This window comes from Eurytemora carolleeae, unplaced genomic scaffold, assembly GCF_000591075.1.
Source record: "Eurytemora carolleeae unplaced genomic scaffold, Eaff_2.0 scaffold1307, whole genome shotgun sequence".
NCBI lineage: Eukaryota > Metazoa > Arthropoda > Copepoda > Calanoida > Temoridae > Eurytemora > Eurytemora carolleeae.
In genome coordinates this window covers 66,480-81,633 of record NW_019397365.1, presented here as the reverse complement: position 1 = coordinate 81,633, position 15,154 = coordinate 66,480, and the positions used below count along the sequence as shown (strand labels likewise).

At 30.6% G+C, this 15,154-nt stretch overlaps 1 protein-coding gene and 2 long non-coding RNA genes across 3 annotated transcripts in view; 1 reads left to right on the top strand and 2 right to left on the bottom strand.

The window, feature by feature from the left end:
- The first annotated feature begins 677 nt into the window (after nt 1-677).
- Nucleotides 678-3,257, top strand: LOC111713775 (uncharacterized). The gene is made up of 4 exons (XR_002767783.1): nt 678-730; nt 1,518-1,567; nt 1,867-2,011; nt 2,687-3,257. It is a non-coding gene; the product is annotated as an uncharacterized LOC111713775 (long non-coding RNA).
- Nucleotides 3,258-5,733: 2,476 nt separating this feature from the next.
- LOC111713767 (uncharacterized) lies at nt 5,734-10,978 on the bottom strand. The gene is made up of 4 exons (XR_002767779.1): nt 10,900-10,978; nt 9,175-9,215; nt 7,148-7,195; nt 5,734-6,996 (listed from the first exon to the last, which is right to left on the bottom strand). It is a non-coding gene; the product is annotated as an uncharacterized LOC111713767 (long non-coding RNA).
- A 286-nt stretch (nt 10,979-11,264) lies between these two features.
- The window catches only part of LOC111713768 (CD63 antigen), a 12,933-nt gene continuing 9,043 nt past the window's right edge, over nt 11,265-15,154 (bottom strand). The window contains exons 9-12 of the mRNA XM_023488714.1: nt 14,679-14,757; nt 14,347-14,412; nt 12,481-12,585; nt 11,265-11,393 (exon numbers count right to left, since the gene is read on the bottom strand). Coding sequence (XP_023344482.1) covers nt 11,265-11,393; nt 12,481-12,585; nt 14,347-14,412; nt 14,679-14,757 — 379 coding nt within the window. The remainder of the gene's footprint in view (nt 11,394-12,480; nt 12,586-14,346; nt 14,413-14,678; nt 14,758-15,154) is intronic.

Sequence of the window (15,154 nt, the reverse complement as noted above, 5' to 3'; positions counted from 1 at the left end):
ATCGAGGGGAACTTTTTTTATTTGTCCTCAAATTCGGACCTTAAAGGGACAGACCGGCTGTGTAAGGTAGTTAAACTGAGTATGCAGTGTTGTGGACAAGTTCTTTAGGATTCATTTGAGATATATAAAACATTTCCACGATGTATAATTACTGAGTTTGAGTGCATAGTCGACGTTCAAAACCATGAATTGGGTGAATACGTTTTCAGAATCGGGTTTTTGAAATTATTGAATAATGATGATGAAAAATAAAGTAAAAATAATACAGTAAACTAATTAGACGGTTAGGAACATATTTCTCAAAAGAAATTTGTCAATAAATCAATCAATAATAAGAGATAATAGAAACTAATAAATGAATAAGATTTCTTATTTTCGATGATAAGATAATTTTTTTTTTCTCAACCAATAATTAGTTTACTGTAGAATTTTGTTTCCATTTCGATATTTAAAAATAAAAATAAAAAAATTCCCAAAAGTACGATTTTGAACGTCGACTTTGCGCCCAAACTCAGGATTAGCAGATCTTTAAAAAGTTGTATATATGTCTGAAATGAATCCTAAAGAATTTGTCCACAACACTGCATAGCCAGTTCAACTACCTTACATAGCCGGTCTGTCCCTTTAAAGGTATTGTAAGCGTAATCCGAGTTTGTGTTTTAAATTATATTTTTTAGTGAGAGCAGAACACCATGGTGGCACTCCAGGCTTTACCCTGACAGCGGAGTAGGTAAAAACATGATTAATTTTTTTATTTTGAAGAACTGTCGTTATTAATTATTACATTACAATAAAGCTCTAGAAAAAACCTGACGTTGTGTTCGATTTAGCAAAAATAATAGAAGGAAGTTTGCCGAGAATGTCAATCATAATTTAAATTAGAAATTTTGTCTATAAATCTCGTAAAATATTATAAATCTAGAATATAAAGAAAAGTTTTCATTAGATCATACCTACCTAAATTAATGTAATTTTGAAAGTTCTTTTAATTAATTTAGATAAAAATTGGGAAATTTTTTGCAGAATTAGATGTTTTAAGAAAATCTTTAATGTTGTTAAAGGGAGTGATCGGCAATGTAGTTGAACTGAGATTGCAGTATTATTAAGAAATTTTGTTTAGATTTATTTGAGACCCATCAGACGTTACGGCGCATATTTGGTCAGCAATTCAATATTTGAGGATATTGCGCTCTTGCTGTACAAATATACACCGTAATAACGTCTCAAATAATTCCTAAAAAATTGCTCAATAATACTGCAATCTCAGTTTAACTTTTATACATTGCCGGTCACTCCCTTTAAGTTTTGTTAGGATTGATTGAATAAACTCCTGAAAATGTTTTGATTATATATTATAGATTTTTTTTTTGGGGGGGGGCGGGTGTTTAAAACGGCTTGTCTGTGTTAAAAATCCATAACTTTATTATTAAAAGTTTATATAGATAATAATACCCTAGGCGGGATAGGGTTAATTACAAGTGAACAATATTCTTACAAAAACTTTTTTCTATTTAAAGATTTATCTTCAACTGGTTCTGCTGGTTCTCCAGCCTTGAAACAAAAACAGGTAAAAATTAACATTTTTAAGTTTAAAAATTATAATTTTATGTTTTAAAAATTATAGTTCAGTATAAAAAAAATCATAATTTTATTAGAATTTTCATATGATTACTAATAATTTTTTTCAAGCATAATAGAGAAAACATATCTTTTTTTCTTCTTTCTTTTGCAATTTTTGTAATATCTAATCCACAAAAAGCGGTTAAAAGATTTCGGTAAAAGTTTTTTTTCGAAAAATGTGTCATTGTATTACAGGATATTATAAAATCATTTACCATATATAATATAATTCAACTCCTTAAATAGGAGTTGTTGGCTCGAAAGGAGGCACAAGGGAACAGGAGAGACGACAAGGATGCCTCCTTATTCCAAGTATTCCCAGGGGAACCACCTTCAGGGGGGTATTTACCAGGCCTTCTCAGAAATGGAGGACTTGCTTTAAAAACGAAAGGTACAAACATAAGTCATAGATAAACATTATTTTTCAATTATTTTTTCTTAAACTATCCTATTGAATTTTTTCATTAAATGACGAAATCATGACCAAAAAAAGTCGTCATAGAAGGGATTGTTATAGACAGATGTAATTTCAAGTAAATTTCTATTTAAAACAACCGTAAACTGAAAAGGTTTGTCTGATTAAGAGTTAATGAGATATGTATTTTTTGCCTTTGATAACTGGATTATTTTAAATTGAGGTTTCTTTGTTTAGTACAGGGTTACCCACAAAGGATGAGACTTCAAAGACGATTGTACGGAATTTGTTTAGTCCGTTTTTTTGCAATTAGGGTTCCTTGTAGTCCAAAACTGGAGTTTTGGGTCGTTTTTACCGTTTTGGGTAATTTCTGATTTAGAAACCAAGGAGTTCATTATCATTTTAAACAATTATGAATCTAGAAAAACGAAAATATCTTTCATTTGAAATCCCAAAGACAGTCCCAATAGTCGAAGTCCATTGGAGGTTTTTTATGTTGCTAAATATTTTTCTAAAATTAAAATAATCAATATTTTCGGCTGTTTTTGGTCAAAATCTCATCGAGGAGAAACACTAAACTCTTCGATTTTGATCGTTTTGTCTAAATGTTACCCTCTTTTGTGAGATCTGAAATAATCTCTTTTATTTTAGAATTGTCAAGTTATCAACCAGATAGAAGACGGGAATACATCAACAGTATTAGAAATCATCGAACAAAACTATTCAGAAGTGCATGGGATTAAATTTGAATTAACTTAAACCTGTAAATTAGGCCTCTACATTTGATGGGTTGACAAGAAAAATGTCTTTAACATGGAAAATATTACATATTTTTTTTGTAATCAATATTTTTCTATAAATTACTTTTAATAGTTTAAAAACCTTTAAAACTAAACTTTAAGTATAAATTTATGTTCGAATATGAATTTTAACGATTTATTTCAAATTTTGTTCTCCTGATAGGCCTGGCCGTGAAAAAAAACATCTCAATTTTACTCTCTTTTATTTCCACACCACTTGTTGAAGCATTTAAGATTTTTTAACACCGTGAGATACCCAAACATTATATTTGATGGATTCCACCGATGGTTTGTGAACTAAAACCCTATTTATAATGATTTAATAAAATCAAGTGATGACAGTCAATGTATTTAAACTTCATATTTATCTATTTATTTACTGTATTTATTTATGTGAACGTTTTGTTTAAAGTTTAAACAATAAAAATATGCTATTCTTTTATTTTAGATAGTGTAAAGAAAAAGACACGCTAGAGTTTTTGAACAGTGATGATGATATTTATGTATTTATAAAAAGTCAATGCAATACAAGAGGTTCAGAAATTGTGTTGTCTAATTTTAAAAATTAATATCACAGAACAGAGATTAGAATAGAAAGGAATTTGAACAATCACTCTGTATGTATTTTGTTAGTCCGTTTGAGCATGAACAGTAGTTTAAAGTGTACAATTTATTTTCACAAGTTATGTACATTAACACAATATGATCCCTGGACATATCCCTTTCAACTTCTTTGTTTTGTAAACTTTTTAAATAACGTTCAACGTGTGTATTAGCTATAGGTGAATTAAAATCATTATCTTATTAAACATTAAAACGTTAAAATCATCCTTTGTAAAGTAAAAACGTGCAGCCTGTAGAATTGTTATTTTTTTTGCTTTAGACTCGTTTGTATACTTCAAAATACTTTAAATTTATTTTCCTATTTTAAATGATTCAGCAAAACGGTGTTGGGAAATTTGTGGTCTTGGTTTTAACTTATAATTAATATTTTTTTCAACATAGTGACACAAGAACCATACTTAAGGCAGTTTGAATTGCACCCCGCGACCCCCAGGTTTACGTATGTGAGCAGGATTAATGCTGTTTATTGTATTGACCACAAATGACGTCACAATTTACCTTTATTTTTTCGTCCAATTTTAAGCCACGTCAGGTTGTGTATAATTAATACAAATATTGTATCCTGTTTTTTTTAAATAAAAACAAAATAAAACAATTCATGGAAAGTTTTATTTCACAATACCTCGAGCAAATCAAAACCACTTGCTATGCCCCTCACCAAAAATATGCTAATTTTTGGTTTTAGATTTATAAAATCCCAGCGACTATCACCTAAACGTTGCAGTTTAGGAGTAAAATAAGAAAAGCGTGTGGTCTGGACAAGAAATAGTTGTGGTTCGGACAAGAAATAGTTGTGGTTCGGACAAAAATAGGTGTTTTCCGTTATGTGCAAAATCGCACTTATATATCTTTTTATTTGTCAAACAGAATGCATTTTAAACAAAATCAAGTTATTTTAAATAACAGTTGAAAAAAGTGTTACAGGACATAATAATATACATCTGAAAACACAGAAGCAACGTCTGGACAAAAAAAGGTGAGGTCGGAAGAAATATTGGTGAACTGCGGCGTCATTGTGGTGGGGATGTAAAAAAGGTGTGGTGTGCCTACCCCCCTCCCTCATCACACAGTACTGTAAAACATCTGCAAAAAATGCAAAACTTTCTTGCAAGATTTATGCAATATGCTTCCTTTTGTCAAAGGTAAATTGGAAAGATAAATTATTTCTTTATAATAAGGTAAAAAGATATTATTTATTTCTTTTATCTTACTTGATTTTCCCAGAATTCAGGAAGCATTTTAAACAAATTGAGTCTTTGTCACTAACTCTTTTTCCTAATCCTTATATCTTTGCAAACCAAAGTCGTTTATTTAAGTTTGTATCAAAAATCAATTCCTTTGATAAATGGACGAGTACTTAAGTGCTATTTATCTAATATTTGACATAAATGTGAAATCTATAATAATTTTTCTGATAATTATGGTCTTTAAAATTTAAGTTTGTGACAAAGACTCAATTCTTTTATCGCAGACCGTATAAAAAATTGGAAGGAGCTAGATTTGACGAAAGATAATCGATTTATAGACTACGTCCGTAATTAAATTTTGATCAAGTAAAGATTAGAGGACAAAATTAAAGAAGACGACATATAGTTTTGTTCAGTTAAATCAAGAAATGAGATGAGATAAGCTGCAGTTTTTTTTTCTGTAAATCCTAAAAGAAGACGACATTTTACAATTGTTACAGAGAAGTTATAACTATTAATTACTACTTAACCGGGAGATTAAGGGAGGATAATTAAATTGAGGGGAAAACCACTTAGCCGAGGGCCTCCAAGACCTTTTTGGGGTTCTAAACCTCACGAGCGTAGCTCCTGTTCAACGAAATAACCAACCTTAAATTCCCTACTTTTTTATTTCCAGGGTCCCAAAAAGGTCTTGGAGGCCCTCGGCTAAGTGGTTTTCCCCTCAATTTAATTATCCTCCCTTAATCTCCCGGTTAAGTAGTAATTAATAGTTATTATAACAATATTTAATGTAAAAAATCCGAAGTTTCAATTTACAAATTAATTTTATTTTTTCAGCAGATTAAATAATTAGGCAAATAAAAAAAATAATAAAACTTTTGCAAGGTACATTATCAAAAAAAGTACATCCAAAATTTAAAAAAAGTTGAAAGTAATATATTGGTAAAACTTCTTTAAATTACAAATTAACAATCAAAATAATTGTCTTCCTTTTTCTTTGAACTTTTATTAAGTTTTCTTTTGGTTTTGTATCTTTAATCTATGTAAAAACTGATTAAATTAACATGATACAAGATAAAACATTTGGTGATTTTTTCTGTGTCTTCACAATACGTTTATTTTAAACATGTTTTTACAAAATTAAAATTAATTCACAATATTTTTTCTCGCATTATTTTAAGATACAATTAGACACTAAAAATTAAATTGTGAAGAGTGTGAAACAATTATTTTTACATTAAAAAACTAAATTTTTAAAACAATAAATAACGCTATACACAATCATAATCTTAATGTAAAGATAATTCGTGTCTTAAAAGTTTATTTTGCGAATAATTCTTTTTATCTAAATATGAGAACAAACAAAGAAATCTCTAAAAACTTGAAATACATTGAAAAGAAGTTTGAAAAAGAATTCTTTACTTAACAAAGTCAAAGCAACAAAATTGAATCTAGCTTTTGAAAGAAAGAAGGAAATTTGATAAAATTTTTAACAATATTTCGAAATAAAATATTCATAAAAGTTACAAATCTTAAAAATTATTTCCCATGAATTGTTAAAAAATCTATGATTTTTCCTATAATTCAAAACTACAATTGTTAAACTTTAAAACTTTTAAGTCGTTTTTAGGAACTTAGAACTAAGACATTCAGTTAATTTAGTGTAACGGTGGGTGGGGGTAAAAAATATTATTCCCCTATATGTAGCCGATGATAAAAAAAGTAAAATAGAACTATGGAGCCCCGCATACTTATCTAACAATGTTGTTAATCGCTTTGGTTCATTTGTTGCAAATATATTGTGACCCTGATAGAAATAAATGCAAAACAAATATTCCAAAAACTATCTAAAACGGGTTTAAAGATCGTTTTTTTGGTTCGATTTATCTTTTTTTGTGGGATAAAAATATTTCACAAAAAAAAACTTTAAACAAATGCAGTTTTGAAGTGTGGGAAGTTATATCAAGTTTTTAAAAAACCAAAAACCAAAACGATTAAGAACACTGGAACATGAAGAAAGCGTTAATTTTGAATGAATCTAATGTTTTACAACTAAAAAAGTTTATATTCTTAAGACTCCAATTTAATTGGCAAAACTTATAAAAAAACATAGGTTTTAGTGAAGAATGGAAAAAAAGTATGCAAAATGAAATATTCTAGTTTACAGAAAATAGTTTTAAACATTGCAAAATAGTTTTTAAAATCGACTCTATTCTGGCCTTAAATAGCAAATCTTCTCGTAAAAAAGTGACAAATAGTTAAACACTTTTGCCGCGTTTAAAGTTGTACATAGGCAGCGCATCGTCTTCGTTAGAGATCAAGCGGGATTTCTTGTGATGGTTCGACACCACTAGCAATCAATCATATTAATTTACACAGAAATACTTCTTAGACAGTAGGACAGAAAACAAACTATAAGTGACTGCAAAGCTAAAAAAATTGATCATTTCAATTTTGTTATTAAACTATTCAATTTGAATGATTGATTGCTGTTTCCTTACTAGAATGTTGTTTCTGAACCCCCAGCTCCTCTTTTAACACTACCACCCCTAGAAACAAAAAGCTGAAAGTCATAATTTCAACTAAAAAGATTCAAAAGATAGATAAATATGAAAAAGATTTAAAAAAATAAACTTGAAGTCATATTTTAAAACTTAAAGGTTTAAAAGTAAGGTAACATGAAAAAAAACTTTTAACAAATATGCTCAAGCTATTATGTTCAAACTTTTTTTTCATGTAACCTTACTTTTAAACCTTTAAGTTTTAAAATATGACTTCAAGTTTATTTTTTAATCTTTTTCATATTTATCTAAATTTTGATTTAAAAGTTTAAAAGTTAGATAAACATTGAAAAAGATTATAGAAATAAGCTTAAATAAGGGTTTCCAAATTTTCATTTACTCTCTTTTGCAAAAATTTTGTTCAGGCAACAAAAAAGTGAGCAAAAACAACATTTTTTTTTCATTTTCGCGAAAAGTTTCGTCAAAATTTTGGCTAAATTCGTGAAATTCGTTCGAAATTTTTTTCGGAAAAATTTTCAACAACCCATTTTCGCAAAATTTGAACCTTATTTTCCAACATTTTTAACAAAATATAAAAAAAATTTTAATTGAAACCCAATTTGACAACTGAATTTGCTAATTTCAACATCCCCTAAACATAGCAGTCGTTGCAGAAATATTTAAAAAAAAAACTAAGTTTCAGCATTCTAATGCAAGCCGTTATTAAGTTTTTTAGAAAAAATCACAGGATGGGGTTGAAAACACCCCCCCCCCCGTCGTGATAGGTTTAAAGATTTTCAGGTTGTCTCGTTCTTTGAAAATTTAAGATTCAACACTAAACACTACAGCTTACATCTTAATTACTAGGTGTGTAAATAGAGATGCAGGAAATCACTGAGAAACAATATATTTTCTCAACTTCCATATATACGAATTGTTTACTAATAAATTCAGAAACTATTGTTTTCATGAGATTATTCGCTAGTTTACCTTATCTATTAAATAATATGAAAATGTGCGATACATTTATCCTAGAGGGGCCTCACCAGATAACAATCTTATTGAAGCGAAGAGGAAAAAAAATCGATTTGTATCGACAAAAAAAATTGACGACAATTTCGCGAAAATGGACGAAATTTTTGCAAAAATGAGGTCAAAATTTTGTCGAAACTACATCGAAATTTGCGAAAATTTTGTAATGAAATTCAACCAATTTCGTTCGTTTATTTTCGCGAATTTCGTTCTAAGAAAATTTCGTTGGAAACTCTAGCTTGAAGTCATATTTTCAGCTTGCAAGGTTTAAAAGTTAGATAAATATGGAAAAGGTTAAAAAAATAAGCTTAATATAAAATCATATTTTAAAATTTTTAAGGTTTAATATTTAAAGAAACAAACAAAAACAAGAAAATCTATTTGTTAGTAATATTAATTGAAACTGTTAGAGAAACTTTACATGGAAAAATCGACATTTTTCAGGTATCTTTTTCATATGTATACTTTTATATGTAAACTACGCAACTTTAATATTTAAAAAATATACAAAAAGGAATTGAGTCTTTGTAACAAACTCTGATTTGCTAATACCTATATTTTTTCCACATGATGGTGTAAACCATTGATAATTCAAACATAGATTTTTTCATCTAACAGAATTCATAGTTTGAAATGTCTAAGGCCTACGGCATTGGATTACAAAGATATAGAGATTAGAACATCATAGTTTGGACATCATTTAGTGAGAATTTTGGTTTTCGAAGCAAGCATTGTTTTTCTTAATTTTCAATTAAAAGATCAGAATCAGAAGTAAAACGAGGAGCGCCAAATTTCAAGCATTTTATAGTTTCTTAACTGAATTGAGTCTTTGTCACAAACTTTTAATATCCCTACATCTTTGCAACCTGATGGTGTAAAATTTTGATATTTCAAACAATGAATTCTGTCCGATCAAATAATCTAAGTTTAAAATATTAAGATTCCACCATCAGGTTGGAAAGATATAAAAATCTCCTTAAGCTTCTTTATTTTACCTTGATCTGGTTTCATATTCATAAACACTGTAGTCGTCTCCCTGAAAAGCAAAATCTACTATTAGATATAATTAGATTAAATAGATAAATATAATTAGATATAATTAGATATATTTAGAGATTATATAATTAAACATAAATCTTAGTTGGATATAATTTAGATTATATAATTTAGATATAATTAGATTAAAAAAATTCTTTCTCAATAAAAATGGTATTTAAAATAAATTATACAATTTCATTCATGTAATAAGTATCTAACAGCCACTAGCTCTTGTATGCCAAGTCCATTATCCGCTGATCCAGTCAGGGTTTAGCCATATGTGCTTGGTTTGTATTCTGAACCAATAAAAATTGCATGACGGTAACATCTATCATTCTATCTAGCTCATTATCCAATTAGAGATAAGTCCTTATATCGGCGCTATAACAGTAAATGGAAATATTTACTTCTTCTGAAACTATAGTGTAGCAAACTAAACAACGAAATCTAACATCAGATCAGGGGTTTCATATAAATTCTTTGTCAATAGAAAAAAGAATTCATTTATGTAAAGAAAAAGAAAACTAAATAATTTGACAAATATCTAACTAGATCTAGATGTTTATTTATTAATCAACTTAAACCTTGTATCTAATATCTGTATTTTTAATGAAAAACAAACAATTAATCTTGAAGAATAAAGATAATGTTTATACATAATCCAATAATATATGCAGGCTGCACCATCCATTGATTAACAAGATGTCACAGAAGTAAGGCTTGGCAAAGATTCGGTATTGAACGAACATTTTTTTATAGAATTATCAAAAAGTTCCATTAAATAACGGAAACATTGAAATTATTAGTTAAAATGAAAATGAAATTCATTACTTGATAAAAATTTGCAGAAAATATCCATATTTGTAATGATGGAAACATTAAAAGTTGTTCGGTAAAATGAAATTGAACTTTATCAATTATCGGAAAATTTCAATATTTGTTTGGACGAAATCTGGACTAAAAAAAATTTGTTTTGCCCTTAAATTTAAGGCAAAAAACGATTAACAAATATGTAAAAGGAAGAAAAAAGTCGTTAAAAATAAATAGAAACCCAGCATACAGTTATCCATAGTCTTACCCTGTCGATAATTTTTATCCAGTGGGTTGAGATGCTTTAAAAGAAAAATACTAAAGATATACAAAAAAATGAAAATGTTGGTAAAGTTTACGAAAGGAATTGAGTTATTGCCATAAACTCAGATTTTCTAATTCTTATAACTTAGCAACCCGTTTTTCTAGACCTTTGATATTTAAAACTATTTATTCTGGTAGATCAAATAGTCTAAGTTTGAAATATCAAAGGTTAACACAATCAGGTTGCAAAGATATAGGGGTTAGAAAATTTATGTTTGTTACAAAAGCTCAATTCCTTTGCAAAAATTCTTGCATATTCGGGCGAAAACTCCATGGTTATTTTCACTAAAAGTATTCACTAAAAGTATCATCAGAATTAAACATTCAGTGGATGTCTCTAAGAGAAATACACTTGAAAAAAAACTAACCTTCCTGATTTAAAAATTTTGGATATTTCTATATTACAAAGTACAAACCCTTAAATATGACAGCATTCGATGGTTGAACTTTTGACCTTAATTACGCTTTAAATAAATATAAATGAACAGACAAACAGAAATTAAAAAAAAGAGTAAATTCCGATCAATTACCATGAACATTCCCATTACCTGAGCAAAGTTAGATGCAAGGCAACAGCTGAGTACAATGCACATCAGCTGCATAACTGCAAGAATTCCTCTCCCCCCCCCCAGCAGGAATAGGGTTAAAATAAAACCTTTTGAGATAATTTTTTTTATCTCCTATCCCCCCAACCCAGCCCTGTTTTTGAAGACTTTAAATTAAATTCAAAACAAACTGGTGATTAGCAACATATCAAATGCATCTTATAACAATTTATACATGGATCGACTATAAGTTTGGGATAATGGATAGTAACATTTTTTTTTGTGAAATCCCCATTTGGATAGTATTTTGGATTATTTTGGAAATTATTCTGAATTAGGAAAATTTCTTAATTCTGGATAAAAATATGTTATTTTGTAAAAGTTCTTACCGAGAAAAGCATGAGAATAACAGTTACATGTGTTTCCATTCTTCGCTGCATCACTGTTATGCATCCATGCACATTAATCTTACCGATAACTACTCTTATATCATTCACCTAAATAAACTTAATTGAAATGTCTTCGCTGCATCACTGATGCATCCATGCACATTAATCTTACTGATAACTACTCTTATATCATTCACCTTAATAAACTTAATTAAAATGTCTTCGCTGCATCACTGTTATGCATCCATGCACATTAATCTTACCGATAATTACTCTTATATCATTAACCTAGATAAACTTAATTAAATGTCTTCGCTGCATCACTGATACATCGATGCATCACATTACTATTACTTTACTACTCTTATATCATTCACCTAAATAAGCTTAACTAGGATTTCTTCCCTGCAAAGCTGTGATAAGTTTTTATCATGACTTTTTCGCTGCACCACTGTTATGCATCCATGCACTTTAATCTTACAGATTTCTACTTTTACAACATTCATATGATCATTGGAAATTCTTACGTATGAAGTACAAAACAAAAAATGGTTGTATTTTGTACTTTATAACCCAGCCTTCAGCCTGTAAACTTAGTTATCTCTTTTTAAGTCAACTCTCAAAGCTTAAAATTAATAAGCCAAAATTCAATACATTCCCATGGTAATACCGAGTTTCCCAATAAGAGTTTAACCACAATTGCGGCTAATCTGTCAACAAATTAACAAACATCCAGACAGAGATTACTAATTTGTTATATTAACTAGTTAAGCAAAGTCAGTGAAAATAATGCAGTTCAGGACTAAAAACTTGATAGGCTTCAGAATAAAGAGAATATTTTGATTTTAATACCAGTGAAACGAAAAAAAACTGTCATATAAATTTGAAGCTTAGAATAACTAAATATATCTTTATCAATTAGCACTGCATTAAAAAGACTATCGGCATTATAAAAAAAACCACCGTCCAACAGGCAACGGTCATTATATTGATTTTGAAATTTACAATCCAATCCAAACCATAACATTTCTTTTTCATTGTTTTGAAATTCTTTTGTTGTTATTTGTGTTGTTGTTGTTATTTTTGTTGTTGTTGTTGTTGTTGTTGTTGCTGTTGTTGCTGTTGTTGTTGTTGTTATTGTTGTTGTTGTTGTTGTTGTTGTTGTTGTTGTTGTTGTTGATGTTGTTGTTGTTACCTCAAATAGATTAGACCCACATCCTGGGGAAACGAAAAGACAACAAGAGTCTGGTACAGAGTTCCTACTTCCTCCCATAGTTGTCTTTTTCCAGTCCATATACCCCTGTAAATAAGTGCAATACAAATTAAATTCTATTTTGTAAAGATCATTGATAGGTGAAGTTTCATTCTTCAACAAAATCGTTCTTTATAAATCGCTAAATATTTCCAAAAATGTATCACGTTCACGTTGCATATCAATTATTTTGACCATCAATAAGAATTATTATTTATATTACTTTTTCCCTCGGTCAAATACTTACCTGTCCCTGTCTTTCTTCAACTGGGATACACCAATTGAATCCTGTACCTGAGTGGAACCGTATCCACCACACCATGTGAATTCTCTACCTGAGCGTAGCCGTAACGACAAAAGCATGTGAATTCTGTACCTGAGCATAACCGTAACCACCAAAACATGTGAATTCTGTACCTGAATGTAACCGTATCCACCACAGCATGTGAATTCTGTGCCTGAGCGTACCCGTATCCACTACAGCATGTGAATTCTGTACCTGAGCGTAACCGTATCCACCACAGCATATGAATTCTATACCTGAGCGTAAACCTGTATCCACCACACCATGTGATTTCTGCACCTGGGCGTAACTGTATCCACCACAGCATGTTAATTCTGTACCTGAGCGTAACCGTATCCACTACAGCATTTGAATTCTGTACCTGAGTGTAACCGTATCCACCACAGCATGTGAATTCTGTACCTGAGTGTAACCATATCCACCACAGCATGTGAATTCTGTACCTGAGCGTAACTGTATCCACCACAGCATGTGAATTCTGTACCTGAGCGTAACCGTTTCCACTACAGCATGTGAATTCTATACCTGAGCGTAACCATATCCACCACAGCATGCAAATTCTGTACCTGAGCGTAACCGTATCCACCACAGCATGTGAATTCTGTACCTGAGCTTAACCATATCCAACAAAGCATGTGAATTCTGTACCTGAGCGTAACTGTATCCACCAACCATGTGATTTCTGCACCTGGGCGTAACTGTATCCACCACAGCATTTTAAATTCTGTACCTGAGCGTAACCTTATCCACAACACCAATTGTATTCTGTACCTGAACTTAACCATATCTACCACAGCATGTGATTTCTGCACCTGAGCGTAACCGTATCCACCACAGCATTTTAAATTCTGTACCTTATCCTTATCCACAACACCAATTGAATTCTGTACCTGAGTGTAACCGTATCCACCACAGCATGTGCATTCTCTACCTGAGCGTAGCCGTAACAACAAAAGCATGTGAATTCTGTACCTGAGCGTAGCCATATCCACAACAACATGTGAATTCTGTACCTGAGCGTAACCGTAACCACCAAAACATGTGAATTCTGTACCTGAACGTAACCGTATCCACAACAGCATGTGAATTCAGTACCTGAGCGTAACCTTATCCACCACAGCATGCGAATTCTGTACCTGAGCGTAACCGTATCCACAACAGCATGTGAATTCTGTACCTGAGCGTAACCGTATCCACCACAGCATATGAAATCTATACCTGAGCGTAAACGTATCCACCACAGCATGTGAATTCTGTACCTGAGTGTAACCGTATCCACCACAGCATGTGAATTCTGTACCTGAATGTAACCATATCCACCACAGCATGTGAATTCTATACCTGAGCGTAACCGTATCCACCACAGCATGCAAATTCTGTACCTGAGCGTAACCATATCCACTACAGCATGTGAATTCTGTACCTGAGCGTAACCGTATCCACCACAGCATGCAAATTCTGTACCTGAGCGTAACCCTATCCACCACAGCATGTGAATTCTATACCTGAGCGTAACCGTATCCACCACAGCATGTGAATTCTGTTTGCATTGTGTCCCACTTATACCTTACCTGAACAATAAGTTTAAATGATTAATATTTTTTGAATAAAACTATATTAATATTTTTTTATATGAAACATTGATATAAAAACCAATTATGTAACGTAAATGAACCTTCTAATCAATGTTCAAAACTTGAAGTGTAGATAATAAATGTAATTTTTGTTCATGTGTATACGTTTTTTAAACTCAGGAATGTCAGATGTTTTATCGATAATTTATATTCTGATCAAATTGATTAAAATAATCAGCTGTTGATTCTAGAACATTTGTTACCCAAGAGTTGGTTTCGTATGCTGATAGTTCTGTCATTACATCAGCATCTAGGAATCCTATCTGTATATCAAACAGTAGTCTGAAATTTAAAGAAAATTCAGAAAACCAAAAGTAAATCCTGAAATAAAATTTTAAATTAACCCTTTTACGATTAGGAGGGGGGGGGGGGTTTCGCCCTCATTGTGGTTTTTTAAAACGACTTAGAAACGACTTTTTCAACATCATAATTTTTTTAATACATAGGGTAGGGTGGAGGACAGTCAAACTGCAGGTCGGTGTTTCAAAGCAATCTGAAATGGTTAATAACTTTTTGATCAATTAAGCTACAGGGCTTCAATTTATATATTTACAAGCCCTTGAAAAATTAATCTAATAAGTTTTGCCTGAGCGTAGCCATATCCACAACAACATGTGAATTCTGTACCTGAGCGTAACCGTATCCACCAAAACATGTGAATTCTGTACCTGAACGTAAC